This window comes from Carex rostrata, chromosome 20 (genome assembly GCF_964058835.1).
Source record: "Carex rostrata chromosome 20, lpCarRost1.2, whole genome shotgun sequence".
NCBI classification, from domain to species: Eukaryota; Viridiplantae; Streptophyta; class Magnoliopsida; order Poales; family Cyperaceae; genus Carex; species Carex rostrata.
The window spans coordinates 550,387-567,171 of record NC_135937.1 but is presented as its reverse complement, the minus strand read 5'-3'; the positions used below and the strand labels follow the sequence as shown (position 1 = coordinate 567,171).

At 33.5% G+C, this 16,785-nt stretch overlaps 2 protein-coding genes across 3 annotated transcripts; one reads left to right on the top strand and one right to left on the bottom strand.

The window, feature by feature from the left end:
• The first annotated feature begins 5,868 nt into the window (after nt 1-5,868).
• Nucleotides 5,869-10,502, top strand: LOC144572106 (K-stimulated pyrophosphate-energized sodium pump protein). Of its 2 annotated transcripts, XM_078321518.1 has the most exons (11): nt 5,869-6,138; nt 6,446-6,530; nt 7,220-7,425; nt 7,848-7,930; nt 8,131-8,176; nt 8,259-8,315; nt 8,533-8,587; nt 9,145-9,251; nt 9,390-9,453; nt 9,547-9,680; nt 10,149-10,502. In XM_078321518.1, exons 1-11 carry the CDS (start codon nt 6,061-6,063, stop codon nt 10,320-10,322), a joined length of 1,089 nt encoding a protein of 362 aa, XP_078177644.1. In that variant the 5' UTR covers nt 5,869-6,060; the 3' UTR covers nt 10,323-10,502. The 2 variants fall into 2 exon arrangements, with proteins under 2 accessions (XP_078177644.1, XP_078177645.1); XM_078321519.1 differs by lacking the exon at nt 8,533-8,587 and having other exon boundaries at nt 9,123-9,251.
• Nucleotides 10,503-10,937: 435 nt separating this feature from the next.
• Nucleotides 10,938-16,464, bottom strand: LOC144572105 (importin subunit alpha-2). Its single transcript, XM_078321517.1, has 11 exons — nt 16,308-16,464; nt 15,502-15,727; nt 15,036-15,189; nt 14,855-14,957; nt 13,925-14,109; nt 13,400-13,479; nt 13,061-13,211; nt 12,734-12,815; nt 12,561-12,619; nt 11,970-12,278; nt 10,938-11,223 (listed from the first exon to the last, which is right to left on the bottom strand). Exons 1-11 carry the CDS (start codon nt 16,363-16,365, stop codon nt 11,062-11,064), a joined length of 1,569 nt encoding a protein of 522 aa, XP_078177643.1. The 5' UTR covers nt 16,366-16,464; the 3' UTR covers nt 10,938-11,061.
• Between the last annotated feature and the right edge of the window lie 321 nt (nt 16,465-16,785).

Genomic DNA, 16,785 nt, shown 5'->3' with positions numbered 1-16,785 from the left:
GCTCAATAATAGAATCCAATTGAATAACAAAAATTACAGAAATAAATAAGAACTCCAATTATCAGAATAAATGGTTTGGGTCAAAATCTTTTAATCTTTTAAGTCTGGTAATGTTTAGGACCTAATCTTTACAACCACTAAGTCTGGTAACGTTTGGTTTCTTAACTTTACAATTTCTAATCTGGTAACACTATAGATACAATAACATGTATCTGTCGTGTCAGGGCTTATACCATTATAATTATTCTAACATATTGTTAACATAACCAATACGGAAACAATATTACAATACTGTTATTATCGGAAAGAAAATCAATAATAAGACAGTTACCACTGTTCATTAATTTCACAATCACAATTCACATTTATTCAATATCCCCTATCCAACCTGGATTCAGTTGGGGCCATTCACCATATGCGCATAAGGGTTCTGGAGTAAAGTCTAGTAGCTAGCTAGACTTTATGATATATTAATCATTTTTCTCCACTATATGGAGGTTCAAGGATTACAGTATTTCATACTCATTCAATTCAGTCACTATAGTCTCAATCAATCATTTAAAATAAGAATCAAGCAATCAATAAATAATATCAACATGACAGTCAACGGACTTACCTGTAATTCAGTTTCAGTTGTATTGGGATATGCATATGATGCAACAGTTCAATCAATGCAGTCAATCAAATATTCAAAATGCACAGCGAGTTACGATTTAATTCCTAGTTATGAATCTCAGACTAATCCAATAACCTTGCACTTGATATCGTAGGACAATAGGTGAGGTCACTAGCAGTCTGTTCTTCCAAACATTTTGTCTCGTCGGTCTCTTTACTCCCAATGATGTACACCTCAATCGAAAGGAATGACAAAGCAAACACAAGTCCATTTGTGAGTTTGCTTAACCGACTGAGAGAAACCCTCCTCTATTTTCTTCTTTGCGCAAGGAAAAAAAAGAACTTTCCAGTGGAAAGAGGAGGAGAAGATGAGCAGTAAAAATCAAAAGAGAAATAGGAAATGAGAATAGATCTATGTGGGTCCCACTAGTCATATTAAATAAATTTATTTTATTATTTAACTCTTAGTTAAGTGAATTTAAACAGGTGGGTGTTTCACACAGTGACCAACGCGTGGCCTTGTGCCATTTAGTCTTTATTAATTTTTATTTAAATGTTGCATTTTTATATATTTAACCCTCCACATTTTCAGTTTCGTAAATCAATCCAAAAGTAATTCAAAGAAGACCTAATATAAAATTACAAGGTTTTAATCTTATATTTTGTATCTAATAAAATTTCCATTTATAACATTTCAATTTTTTTTTTGTATTTGTAAATATTTTACAATTCCAAACCAATAAAAATATTTTATTAATCAAACAAAATTCTAAATAATCAGATTAATAGTAACTAATTTCAAAGCAAATTAATTATCTCACTAATATATTAAAAAAATGTCACTTGTTCTTTGAATGTAACATATTTGACTGAAAAATATATCCAGACATTTTGTACTTTATTTTCATATATTAATCTCATATACGTAATTTTGCGTAATGTTACAATAGTGGTCCAAAGGGATCCGAAACCGCAAAAAAAAAATTACGGTTTCAGATCAGAAGCTATAAGGCCCGCTCCATCCCTTTCCCTTTGATGCATTGCCTCCACATCCCCCTGCGCTATCCCTTTCCCTTTCAGAGCTCTGACTGTCTAATCGATCAGCTCTTCAATTCAGGTATTTTTATTTTAAATTTTAATTTAGAATATAATTAATTAGTTTATTTTAAATGGTTTATAATATTGTCCAAATAATTTAGAAATTCCAAAATAGTTTAGAATAATTTAGAAATTTCAAACTGGTTTACAATAATTTAGAAAATTCCAAAATGGTTTAGAATAGTGTCCTATGAATTTATAAATTCCAAAATGGTTTAGAATAATTTAGTAAATGATTTAGAATATTTGCCGACTAATTTAGAAAATTCCAAAATGGTTTAGAATTTTTTAGAAGATTCCAAAATGGTTTAGAATTTTTTTAGAAAATTTTAAAATAGTTTAGAATATTGCCCTATTAATTTAGAAATTTTCAAAATGGTTTAGAATATTTCGAAATTTTGAAAATGGTTTGGAATAATTTAGAGATTTCAAAATGGTTTGGAATAATTTAGAAATTCCAAAATGGTTTAGAATAATTTAGAAAATTCTAAAATGGTGTAGGATATTTTAGAAAACTCCAAAATGGTTTAGAATAGTGTCCTATGAATTTATAAATTTCAAAATGGTTTAGAATAATTTAGTAAATGATTTATAATATTTGCTGATAAATTTAGAAAATTCCAAAATGGTTTACAATATTGCCCTATTAATTTAGAAATTTTTAAAATGGTTTAGAATAATTTAAAAAATTAAAAAATGATTTATAATAATTTAGAAAATTCCAAAATGATTTAGAATATTGCCCTATTAATTTAGAAAATTCCAAAATTATTTATAGTAATTTAGAAAATTCGAAAATGGTTGAGAATAATTTAAAAAATTCAAAATGGCTTAGAATATTATCCGATTAATTTAGAAATTTTCAAATTTATTTAGAATACTGTCCGATTAATTTAAAAAATAATAACATATAAGTAATTGAAAAATTAAATAAGTGAGAAAACTTACTGAAAATTAGTTTCTCGTGTTTGATTTTTTTTTCTCCTTTTAGAAATTTCAAAATGGTTTAGAATAATTTAGAAATTCTAAAATGGTTTAGAATAATTTAGAAAATTTCAAAATGGTTTAGAATATTTTAGAAAATTCTAAAATGGTTTAGAATAGTGTCCTATGAATTTATAAATTCCAAAATGGTTTAGAATAATTTTGTAAATGATTTAGAATATTTGCCGATTAATTTAGAAAATTCCAAAGTGGTTTAGAATATTGCCCTATTAATTTAGAAGTTTCCAAAATGGTTTAGAATAATTTAGAAATTTCCAAAATGGTTCAGAATAATTTAGAAAATTTCAAAATGGTTTAGAATATTACCCTATTAATTTAGAAAATTCCAAAATAGTTTAGAATATTGTCCTATTAATTTAGAAAATTTTAAAATGGTTTAGATATTGTCCGATTAATTTAGAAAATTCCAATATAGTTTAGAATATTATCTGATTAATTTAGAAAAAAAACATCACCACCTTCCATTCCATGAGTCTTTATTCTTCAAAAAATAAGCAATTCGCCTTTTCTTCTCATCTTCTGCCATGCTCTTCTTTCTCTATTTGGCAATGGAAGGGTAAGGTGGAACGAGTTGTACAAATAGTTACTTATATTATATGCTTTGTTGTTGTTTTGTGTTGGTTGTTTGCTTGTGTCCTGCTTCTTCTTCTTCTTCTTCTTCTTCTTCTTCTTCTTCTTCTTCTTCTTCTTCTTCTTCTTCTTCTTCTTCTTCTTCTTCTTCTTCTTCTTCTTCTTCTCTCCTCTTCCTGCTCTAATAAACTTTTCTGGCTCCAACCCTAACGGCTCTCCATCTGAAAGGTGATTGTCCTGATTCGGTTGATTCAGTTCCTGTTCTGGTATGATTCAGTGCTTTCTCGACTGTACACTCCTCTGGAGCGGTGACTGTCCTAGTTCAGTTGATTCAGTTTTCAGTCCGGTTTGATTCAGTACCTTCTTAACTGTGCACAAGGAAGAGTTTGATATGGTGTAATATGCCAGAAGAAACAAGACAAATATGCACACAATGGAAACATCACTAGGCTTTTATCATTAATATAAAGCAATGATTATCAAATTTGTGTCCATAGAATACACATACCACATGTGTGTGTTTATTCGTTTCAAGTTGAATATTTTTTAAGACACTCGTTGTCTAATTAATATAATAGCTAGCTTGTAACTTTCTTTAATTAATATAATTGCCTACGATATTTCAACCAAAAAAAATATTGTACCTCAGGATATATTGTACACCCTTTTTTTAATCAAGTATAGAAAAAGATGACATAGTCATCGCCATCGGATTAAGATTTATAAGATTAGAAAAATAAAATCGAATATATAAAAAATATAAATAATGTGACATAATTACAAAAATATTTAAAATCTTAATCCGCTTTAAGCAGTATAAATTTGTATACGTTCATATAATTTAAACAAAAGAGAACGCCAGCCAACTCTAACAATAACTTTTATAATTTTTTTTTTTGTAAAATATTGTTTATGCTGTAAAAAAGACACATGTAATTAGGGGTGCAAACAGATCGGATAGTACTCAATCCATATCCGTATCCGTATTTTTTTTCAGATACGGATCGGATATTAAACGGATACAGATACAGATCGGATATTTTTCGGATACGAATACAGATACGGATATAATTCGGATTTCTAATTCAAAATATATATCTAATTGACTTGTTACACCATTACAAAATATATATCTTATTAACTAAAATTAACCAACATAACTATAACTTTAATTAAAAATACCAAACACAAAAGATAATCTTTAAAGATATTCTAATACAAAAGATAAATAGATACAAAAAAAATCTCTCAAATCTTAACATATCTGGATATTCGAAAAATCAAAATATCCAGATCTGGATAATTATCCGTATCCGATTTCGAAACTCAACCCGTATCCGTATCCGAATTCGTATAAAAAAAATCCGTATCCGTATCCAAATCCGCAACTATCCGTATCCGAATATCCAAATCCGCAAAAATTTGAATACGGATCCGAATTCTGACGGGTAATATCCGACTCGTTTGCACCCCTACATGTAATGCGTTGTTTGACTTGTTGCCAAGCCTTTTTTTTTATTAAACTGTACACTATCGAGCCTTTTCCTAACGATTTGGACCCTTTTATTTATTTGTAAATTTTGATAGGAAGTTAATGAATTTTATTATTGAGTGAGTCTATGGTACTATGCATATTACGATTTGGCGCCGTGTTACGGTTCTATATTTGAGTTTTCAAATTCTAACGGTCGATCTGAACTGTTCATCTTGTTCTCCATATTAATATGTGTTTGGAGACCAAATTTTACATTTTTTTGAAATTTTTTTACTATTTGTTTAGATTTATTGAAAATCACTGTTTTTGGATGGTCCAGAATTTTCAGATCAAGTGATTTTCTAAATATCTAAAAAAATAGTAAAAAAATTTCAAAAAATGTAAAATTTGGTCTCCAAACACATATTAATATGGAGAACAAGATGAACGGTTTGGATCGACCGTTAGGATTTGAAAACTCGAATATAGAGCCATAACATAGTAACAACTCGTGATATGCATAGTACCATAGACTCACTCTTTATTATTTATTAAAAGACGTAAATTCGTGCCGTTATGTATCATATCATGATTAATTATGTTGTGATCTGAATAACATGAATAATGTGTCGTAATTATAATAAATTTTCTTGATACTTTTATGATCAAAATCACAAAATATAATTAGGACACACAAATAATCACAGTAATCACAGTACGTTAATTATAATTAAGACACACAAATAAGTTTGTTTAAGAAAAAATATTTATGCGTAAAATGTAAATTTATTTTTTTAAATACCAATGATTAAGTTTGATATGAACGATCATGTTATGGAACCACGTGTCGGCAAGTGTTATGTGTCATACCTAGACCAATTTATCTACCGTATCGCGTTATTTTTTAAAGTTACTTTAGATGCGCCGTGTCGGATCCGCCCAGGATCCGTAAGTCTTGGAAGAAGAAAAATTATATTGTTCACAGCGCTTGCCATAACTCATCAAATATTAATCAATTTCTATTTTCAATTTTTAACTTTCCGAGGACTTAGAAGCAAACCTCCCGCACGATATCTAGAATATAGTGAGAACGCCACCGCCGAGGGGAGAGGAGAGGAGTGATAGAGAAATAAATAAGAAAAAAATGTCAGAATTTCCTAATTCAAGCAAGACAATACATCCCGTGCAAGCAATTCCTTTCCGTTACTGGTTATGTTAAGAATTTGAATCAATATTATATAGCTCAAAAGTTTTTGAACTCGCAACTCAACATCGGCGAGAAGTTCGTTAATGTAACGATGCAAGAGGTGCCGACGAACCGCCGGTCTGATTACCTCGCTGCTCTCACGCAGGAGATCGAGAGAAAGCTTCAAAAGGTGCTTTGTCAATCTTTTCATAACATTACATCTCCGATTTTGCCAATCGGACAAGCGAAATATTTATTTAGGTCCGTTAATCTAAACTTAATTGAGGTGCTATGAGAATGCACCTGCAATTGGAAATTCCTTTTTGTATTTTTTTATTTGACGAAGAATTTTTTTTTTCCAGAGTTCATTAATACAAATGGTTTCCGATTTATGGAGTGGCCAATTATTCATCACTCTTATTTATTTTTTTGTAGTTTGGTACAGAAATAGATTTTAATTTTCATTATTTGAAATTTGTAAAATGGATTTCTTTTAGGCATTGACCAATCATTCACAGAGGCTCCAAGTGTTGCAACAGCTATTTGCTGACATTGCACTTGAAATTGATGATCGGGCTCGAGGTTCCTCTTTCATCTCTTTTTGACTTAATTAACTAGTTTTTGAGTGTTGTATATAATAGATTAGATTCCCGATTATTACTAGTTCTTATTTATTGTGGATAATACATTAGACTTCTGATTATTAGTGTTTTATTACCAGTCAGGATACAGTCAGGATACGGACAGGAACAATATAAGAACAAATAATCAATACTTTTGTTGACCTTATTAAAATAGCATTAATTTTAAAACAATTTGGAATTCTCAACAATGGAATTATTTGACAATCTCAGACAATTTCTTCTAAATCAATTGAAAAATGCATCAAAATGAAAAAAAAAAAATTATGGGTGCATTGTTGGATATATAGATCCCCTACTGTCAAATTTTTTTTGTGTAATTTGAGTATGTCTTGACTGTTGACAAATCCGGACCATCAAGTTCAAATCATTTGATGAACGGTACAACACACGCTGAGTTATTTCAAACACACACACACACACACACACTGAATCTTTTCATTTATTATGTGCATGATAAATGTATCATATATATCATGCCAAAGGAGTTGAATTTCCTATTTCAATCTGTACTTTCGAGGATTGTCAAAATTGTGATAACATATGTTAATGGGTGGCAGACCCATATTTAAAATGATGTTAATCTAGTATACTTAAACTTATGAGTTATTTTTTTGAAACAAAATGCAGACATAATTCTAACTAAGAAAGTGGAGGGGGGTGGCATTAGCAAACTAGAAGACATAGCTGAAGGGGGTTGCATCTGTTTTTATGAAGTGTTAGCGGACCATTATGTAAAATCACCTGAAAGTGCAAGGCGTATACTTGACCTAATAATGCAGCTCTGGAGCCAATCATTCGTTTCTCACATATTTGCTCTACTTTTTCACAAATGGGTACGTTTCACTATGATTTCAGTCATTGTTCTCCTTAATTTTTTTTTTCGGGAGATAACGAGTATTGGAACTTTGATTTTGATCTGCTCCGGTCCTGGTTAGGTACTGCTTTTACCTTCTTCTTTTTATGTTTTGAGTTATTTTTATTGTTGTGTACAAGTCAATTTACTTAATATACATGGATGCACACATACCCACACAAATAATAATTAACGAATATATGAAAAATAAACAAATATAACATAAAGTTAACAAAAGAAAGAAGAAATGGAAAAACTATAGAAAATGCTTACATCTGAAAAGACATCCAATTGGTACTTGTACTGTGGAATAACCAGCTGCGTTAGACATGATACCGAATATCCAAGAACTTGAGAACTAACATTTATATTCATTTCTGAAAAAAATAAAAATTTGGTTAGTCATTTGAAGTACCGATAGATGAGAGTGAGGCATCGACACGGTATGGTTCAGCCCTTGTTCAAGGTGCCAGTGATGTTTTCTGGTATGGATATTTAGCATTTTTTATCATGTTTCTGTTCAGTAATATCTTCACACTTTTAATTCTATTGAGGTTTTGTGGTTGTTCATTTATGGAGATAAAGAATAGGGGTGACTTGAGCTTTTTTTAAGATGAGAGGGTTGGTGTATGTAAAGTACACAGTTTTAATATAGCTTCTAATGGTAATTTTCTTTATGTGTCAGGATTGACATACAAACAAACACGAGGCACTTTTTTTCCTTATTTCGTGTAAGTAATAATTATGCATTTTTCATAACTTATCATCGCAATTTTTAAATATAAATTAAGATCTGCTTATGTATTGAAACAGTATCTCCTAGAGGAAGTGGCATTAATCCCAGATAGGAGCAAGAAAATTTCTATACAGGTTCTTCTTTAGACTGTTATATTTACAAAAGAAAAGAAAAGAGTTGGATGCAAGTATGGTGCAAAGGACCCAACCAGGCAATTGCTGTTGGAATGGCTTACTATGAATTGTTACCTCTTTTTATATTGCTGTTAACTTATATTTTGTGATTTTGAAATAATTAATGACTTGTTGCTTTATTTATTTCATGCACATACTCTTTTTTTTTTTTTTCCAGGCACGTAGAGACCTATATCTTCTATTGTCTAGGTTTATTCTCTTCTATGATTTAGGTTTGTATATTGACCTCTTACCTCCCCAGCCACTATTGTCTAGGTTTATTCTCTTCAATGATTTAGGTTTTTGAGGGGCAATTTGTGCGGTTATGGTAATTAAAATGGAAGTGGAGAATTCTCCGGCAAACTTTCCAAATTAGTGCATATAATCACATGCATAAAGTAGAGCAAAGCTAGCATGTGTTGTACTCACTAAGAGGGTTTGGTAAACGCAACTCCAAAAATCTATCAGATTGGTTTCAAACGATGAATCCAAAACCATTGAAAAATGAATGCATAAAATAACTTATAAAAAGTTAATTTTTTTGACTGCCTGACTTTGTACTAGATGAATTTGAAACTTCCAAAATTTTGCCTGTGGCATGCATCACTCGTGAAGTAGATCGTTTCAACGGTTTGGATTCCGTCTTTTTAAACCAATCCGATAGATTTTTAGAGTTGTGCTCACCAAACTGTCTTGGTGAGCCCAACACACCCTAGCTTTGCTCCATAAAGTAATATCATAATTCCCATTGATCTTATGCTGCTGTAGTGTTTCACATTTTGCACTTTAGGTGAAGAAGACATACTTCAAAATTTTCTGATGCAGTTTCCAACATATCCAAATTCTTTCTTGGTTGGTGGACCGGCTGATTATTTTGTAATAGAGCTCACTGACATGGTACAGACAAGAAATCTAGATAATTTTTTGTTCTAAAACTTGGAATATTTAGAATTTCTATGAGCATGATCTTTAAACATAATCACGATTGTGAGCATACCTTCCATTAGTTGACTCTTTCTACCTTTTTTTTACCAGCTTCAAAAGTTAAAAGTGGAGCCAGTACTGATTCATTACCTTTCTCGCATGGGTGTTCTTCAAGGTATGTGAATTTGTAATCAGTGCCTTGTACCTGTTATTTCAATTGTTTGTCTGTACTCTAGAATATTTATCTTTTCTGATTTTTTTATTGTAGGGTTGGAATTGAGAATGGCCACCAGCACAAGACTAAAGGCATGTTTGTATAGTTTCACATCTCCTGGTGGCCCCGCTTACCCGACCCGTGCTGTCAGACATGCTGCTTGGAACACACTTGATTTCCTCTTTCCTGTAAGTCAACTGACTTCACAAATGGACTTCGCAAATGGACTTACTATCTAAAGAACCGAGATTGTTAAGAGAGAAACTATCTAATTTTTATTATTTGTTTAGAAGTATATTAAGAATTAACGCTTGTAACAAGGAAGAAAGAACACAAACACTAATAAGTTGCAATTCTACCCATATTAGTGTGTTCAGGTGCTGGTAATTGATCTAACCGTGGAAGTGAACCAAATGGTTGCAGAATTTGTAGGGGCATGTCAGGAAGTTGACAAAAGTATACATGTGATTATATTTCCAGCTTTTTTTTTTTCTGGTTAATGAAAATTGGTAGTTGGTCTTTTGCCAACTAATCTTCAAAAAGGAAAAAAAACAGCTCTAATACCAGTGACGTTTGTTTGCACTGAATTTTACTTATCTGTATTGCCTCAAGCTAAACAATTTGGTTCACATATGTAATTAACTCTCTTGAAACAGGTGGGACGTTATCCTCGGCATGTGATAAGTCTCTTCTTTAGGCTATTATACCCATGGTATTGGCCCTCTTCGTGCTGGAACTTTATCATGACATGCGTCAAAACTATATTTTACTATGTACTAGGCCTTATTATTTCTAGCTGGGAGAGCATGAATCGCCCAAAGAATGCATAGGTTAATATTATGCAGCTTCTCAATCTGTTTTTTTGTTTTAAAAAAATCAATTTTACAAACGCCTTCTTTTACACGTTTCTTCTGTATATATATGGTTCGTTTAATGCTTTTAAGTAAGAGATGGAAGTGTTTGATCTTTTTTGTGAGGATAAACTGATATAATATATGTTTTAGTGAGAATCTCGTTCCATTTGAGTGAATATTGTTTTTTTTTTTTTGGTATGCTCACGCAAACAGCGCTCAATGAATCGTCAGGCATCGTTATACTTGATCGCTGATCAATTATTTGAACCCCATGGTTGGGGGCATTTTTCTGGCAGTTCCATCGCATGCCACTCGCAACTATTTGACCATTCTCACTTCTCAGCCATGTATTCTACCTTTGATCTATCTCAAGTCGACAAAAAAGGCCCTTTAGAGCACTACAATGGTTAGATCTGGTCAGATGATGTCGTTTTAAAAAGGTTGCAAATAGTAAGTTGTTTCAGTGAAATACCCCGCAACCTTGATGATTAATGATAAAGAATAACAATAAATACCAGCAACTTTGTCAAAAAGTCTAAGAAAGACTATGACGGGTGTCCCATCACAAAGTTTGGGAAGTGCAGCCCCACATTTCAACGAAAAGCTAAATATATTTTTTAAATTAAACCAAAGATCAAATTGACGAGTCCTACAAGTTTGTTTTGCAAGATAATAATATTTGAAAGCTACTACGAAATGCTTAAATTTGGTAAAACTACTCTACACCATAATCTGCCCCAAAGTACTTATCAACCAAAGTATTAGCCATATTTCTCATCTCTTGATTTTCATGGAATTGAAACCTCTCCATTGCATCAATTCCATCTTCCCTCTCGACAAGCTTTGGACCTTCTCCATTTGGGTATCCCCTCATCACCTATTTCAAAGAAGAGGGTAAAAAATGTAAGGCAAGTACAAAAGTAAAAAAAATAATAATAATCAAGCTTAGTTCGGACTAGGGGCGAGTAAATTGCTCATAACTCGTAACTCACTCATTAAAAACTCATTAACAACTCGCTCATTTACTTAATGAGCCGAGCATGAGCATGCCCCAACTCGCTAATTAAGAATTTGCCACATCCAATCCCTGCCACATCCAATCCCAAATAAATCAATAAATTATGTTAATGCTATTCTAGTTTCTGGGGAGAAACTTTGTAATATGTTGATTCTATTTTTGTTAGTTTCTGTTGGATTTCTTTTCTATTTTATTTAAATGAATTATGACAGTTTGTTAAATTCTATTACTCATAACTCCTGACTCACTCATTATCAACTGACTCATTTATTAACTTGCTTAAACTCGTTCATTAACAACTCGCTAATTTACTTAATGAGCCGAGCATGAGCATACCCCAACCCGCTCATGCTCGCTCATTAATCACCCCTAGTTCGGACTGCTCCACTGTCTGCCAAAAGAACAAAAACTTTCATCTCTTTTGGCTATATTTGCAAATACTTATGCAAAAATGATGGCACCTTATACTGACCTGCGATGACAGCACCAGCTGGTGTAAACTAGTAAACCAACCAAAAGGGAAGTAAATTTTCCTTGAGACCATAACAGGTAAGGTATACTATGATGCAATATAAAAATCACATAACTATATAAAAAATCAGTACCAATTCTAAGAACTGAAGCCCCACCCTTGCACTCTCCAAATCAGCCGACCTGACAAGATTTACAAAACCCGGAAGGCACCCGCCTTTGACAAGCAGCACCAGATGGTCAACAATTATGTCACATTTGTTGTCAGAGCCCTTTGTTGGACCTACACAGATGTTGCCTAGTGTATAAGCGACCTCTTTTCTAGTTTCAAATGGGGCAGTTGACAGAAGATCTATTAGGAGTGGCACCACCTCGCTTGAAAGAATGAGTGTCTTATGTTCCAATGTACCAGCCGCTATGTTTGACAAAACCCACAAAGCCTCCTGAAGTAATGAAAATGAGATGAAATAAGTAAATCAAATGAAGACGTAAAATTGAGTTCATCTAATAACTACCATACCAGGAATTGGTAACAAGCCAAGCATAATCAGTTCAGAGTTATAACTTATAACTCCACATACTTGACATATGATATTACCCTACAATACTTATTTCAGCAACAGAAGGGCTTCCAATTACCTTTATCTCATACTAATACTAATGAGGATGACATCATCACCTTTGTTGTTATTTTATTGAATTATTGTTAATACAATACAAAATACCTTTTTCAGTACCCGATGCTCACTTTTCAGGCACTTAATCAGACCTGAGAGGAGTTGATCTGGAGAATCATGTATTGAGCATTTTAGTACTTGATCAGCACAGGAGAAAACAAAAAATGAAACCAAAAATTAGAAAAATATACATCCTAAAGAACAATTGAAAATATGCTAACCAGTGATATCATTTCCAACAATAAGAACTGAATGGGTGATGTAACCATCAGCAGCTATAAGATTACCAAGGCTTCTAAGCACCTACATCGATGATAAATAAGATCTCATAATATGGAAAGTCGAGCCAAATAAGAAAGATGAGTGCAAATGAGAGAGTTGGAATACAATTAAAAAAAAAGTTGGCTGCTGTGGGATGCTCATATGGGATTGACCTTTTTTTAATGGGGTTAATTGGATCCAAGAGGATATAATTTCACTTTTATTAGAAAAACTTCAGATATTTTAGTTTCTGTAGAAATGTACAAGGTATTATAAACTTTTAGTACCGGAATAAGCAACTGAAGGCTCTCTGACCGCACTAACAGATTAACCAAAACTGGCACAACATCACTTCGTACTAAGAGACTGATGGCCTTATCAGAAAGAGCTGAGAGATACACTACCACCCATGCCACCTCTATCACCAACTCTTCATCGCTAACAAAAAGGTATATCAATCAACTGTAAACCATATATTATGTAAAATCCAATGATTTCTGATGACATCATGCTGAACTTGGTAAAAAAGAAAAAATAAGAAAATAAATAAATAAATGAGGTAGTGGATTTACTCCCTGAACAACCTCTCATTAAAAAAATATAAAATATAAAAAAAGGAAAAGTACGCTGTCTTAAGGTGCTTTATGATAGTATCTATAATCGCTTCTATACGTATCAATTCATTAGCCGCCTTTGGATCTGGTCCCTACATTGAGATAAATAGCAAAAATAATATGAGATGGACTCTTTAACTATCATCACGGTTTGAGAAACATCATCACCTTCACGCTGGAGGCGGCACAGGATACACACCAATGGTTGCTTTATTGCTAACAAAACCAAAGTATATCATCAATGAAGACTTTGATATAGGTTGACTGAGAGTGTTACTTAACTTAATGAGCTGCATAATTAATCTGTGCTTTTCAGTTCTTAAGTGACAGTAACTTCTTCGTTTTTTAACTAAATGGTAACTGCTACTTTTATTATTTTTAATGAAATTGTTGGTTGGCTGTGCACCAACCATTTAATTCTTGTATGTAGGGATTGGAAAATTTGGGGTGGAGATGGGAGGCTCCATTTTTTCTTTTCTTTTTCAACCAAGCTCAGGAGCAGCTAGGTACCTTGTAAAATGTAACATAGCAAAGTACCTTGATAAGATTAGATAAAGCCCATGCAGCTGTTCGTGCAGTGGATCCCTTGTTAGACAGCATCAATCTGGTTAGAGGTAATAATGCACCTTGTGCAAATAAAATGCTACGCAGCTCCATATCCTCTCCTGCTACGTTCCCAAGTGCCCAGGCGCACTGCTCAGCCACATGTGCAGAGCTCTTCTCTAACCGTATTTAAAAATTAGTCAGATGATAAGTCAAACATGTGGTGTCTGGTGTAGAGACAATACGAAGTAGATCAACCCAATATTCTTTTTGCCCTTATCTTGACAGATATTTACAACAACAACAACCAAGCCTTTAGTCCCAAGCAAGTTGGGGTAGGCTAGAAATGAAACCCAACCAGAGACACATAATTTTGGGTTTCATTTCCACAAAGGGCTGTTTTTTTTACCACTGGCTAGCTACGCCTATCACGACCCTCCTCCTTTTTCTTGGCTTGGGACAGACTGTGCAGAAACTCACAGGCGGAGTTTATCTTGACAGATAATTAATTAGTTTTATTTTAATTTTTTTAAGATAGTTTCCTGTTTAATTTTTCCTTACAAAGTTATGATATTATTTTGTGTACAATTGGCCTGCACACACAGGCATCTGACCTGACGAGTGGTAATAACCCTGCTCAGTAGAACAGGGCCAAAGTTTTCGAGAGATAGAACTCTAACAGGTTCAATGGTTAATTCAAACCTCACAATAAAAAAGCTAAAATCCAGATTATAGCTTCTGTGTTGGCGGCTACTCTTACTGAGCCCGAATGGATCTGTATTACCTAGCAGTTGGTATGTTAGACCTAACATCCACTAAACATCCAAAACAGTTGCATCACAAGGTCATACCTTGTTCTCAACCATACAGTACTAGTACAAGCTCAAAGTGACACATATATAAATAAGTAATACCAAACAATACCTCCAAGGTGAGCAACAAGCAAGGGAAGTGCTGGTAACAGAGATTTGGTTTCTTCAGGCCCACCGGCAGCTATATTTGTCACACACCAAGCTGCCTCCAATAACTGCATTTAGACTCTTCATCATTACTTTCCTTTTTATACAGCGAGCAAATTTTGTAGAGAAGTTATATTATATTGTACCTGCTCATCTGCCGAGCCAAAAGAGAGGCATTGTACTAGTAGTGGTACAGCTCCCTCTTGAATGGCTGCTTCAGTTGGAGGTACTTCAGATTTTGACAATAGCCTTCTCAAAGCACGAAGCGCCTCTATGGCCTTTTGAGTTGCATCTTTTCCTCTGACAAATATAAACAATGCGTGTAATTATCATTGGCCAAATAATAATTAATACTAGTATTAATTATTATACCACTAAAGGGGTTTGAAGCAATACATGACACCTAACCCTTACCGGGGCCGGACATCAACAGTATGTTCTTTTGCTCTTATATTTGTTTTGCTTAAGTGGGGCTTTGTTGAGGCAATGAAAAGCATTACCAAGTGTTCATACGCTCCTTTACTTATTTTAGAGAGAGAAAGAGGGAGAGGGAGAGGGAGAGGAAGAGAGAGAGAGAGAGAGAGAGAGAGAGAGAGAGAGAGAGATGTATACTGGTAGGATAAAGACAACTTCAGCTCTTGCACAGTCTGAGCTGTTCTAGCATTAAGTACTGATTGTTCTTCATCAATGACCATTTCACCTTCCAAACCCTTTCCATTCTCATCATTTTCAATGAGTGAATCTCGACACAATCTTTTAGCACGAATTAAAGCCTCTCTTCTTTCCTTTCCAATTGATATAGCTTGCTGCCTCCTCCTGTTGGCCGCAGTGTTAATAACTACAACACAGGAATATCAGTTCTTTAGTTTAATTTTGATTGGAGTAAAATGAAGTGTGCTGTAGAATAAGCAATGGTCGATACAAAGTCTTATAAGCAATCGATAAATTCCGATTATTCTTCCAGATAGAGGAAAAGTTCAATTGTTTTTGCTTCCCAGCTAATTCCTATAAAACTGCCCAACTTGGGCATTTCAGCTTCCTACAAACCCAAAACTGGGTCATTTTCTCCATACAAATTAGTGTTCCCATCCTTATTCTAATTCCTCTCTACTTACAAACTCCTTAATCTGATTTCTTTTCACTTAACAAACCCGAATAAAAGTAAATTGGACAAATCGTGCACTTGCTCGTTGCAAAATCCCAAAATTGCGATTCAAAAGAGTCAGAAATCAGATGACCTGATTCGATGTTTTAGTCTCAAACACTCCTCACTAACATACGAAGACTATATCTAGGTTCTTACTATTCCTTGTTGGAATTTTCATAATTCGCAAACATGCTGGGTCTGCTTTCAAATTCCATTTATAGAGACAGCGATGGAGAGAGAGGGAGAGAGAGAGAGAGAGAGAGAGACAGACCTGATGATTTGATGGAATCTCCGTGGTGAGACTGAGAAGCTGTCTCTTCGCTCGCCATACCTCGAATGAAAGAAATGCTCGAAAGCCTGACTGCCTGACTGAGAGGGGAGAGGTTTGGCACTAAAAGGGAAACGAAAAGAGTGAAGATCTACCGTTCAAAGAGGATATGACCCGATATGCAACAACTTATGAGATTTCTAGACCGTCCGATCGTTAGGTCCTCCAACTCTCTCCATTTAAGAGACGGAGTATATTTTGCTATATGCAGCTATCAAATCACATGCAGCGCTGTTTTGGTTTTATTATTGGCTCTGGACATTGGACAAATCTCAGCTCTTTCGTTTAAGCTCGTTTTATTATTTCATTTAAGCAGACAAAATTTAAAAATAGATATTTGAAAAGGTTTTGGTCAACGTTAAAAGGAGCTTAATGAAAATAATAATAATTAAGACTAGAGAGGATAATTAAATTGAGAAGA

Bases quoted from the DNA above. Each gene is read 5' to 3' on its own strand.
- LOC144572105 (XM_078321517.1), bottom strand. From the start codon at position 16,365: ATGGCGAGCGAAGAGACAGCTTCTCAGTCTCACCACGGAGATTCCATC. The intron at 14,958-15,035 runs GTACAATATAAT...GTCTAAATGCAG, and splicing joins TTGGCTCGGCAGATGAGCAG to TTATTGGAGGCAGCTTGGTG. The intron at 12,620-12,733 runs GTTAGCATATTT...ATGATTCTCCAG, and splicing joins TGTTGGAAATGATATCACTG to ATCAACTCCTCTCAGGTCTG.
- LOC144572106 (XM_078321518.1), top strand. From the start codon at position 6,061: ATGCAAGAGGTGCCGACGAACCGCCGGTCTGATTACCTCGCTGCTCTC. The intron at 6,139-6,445 runs GTGCTTTGTCAA...GATTTCTTTTAG, and splicing joins TCGAGAGAAAGCTTCAAAAG to GCATTGACCAATCATTCACA. The intron at 9,681-10,148 runs GTAAGTCAACTG...CTCTTGAAACAG, and splicing joins CACTTGATTTCCTCTTTCCT to GTGGGACGTTATCCTCGGCA.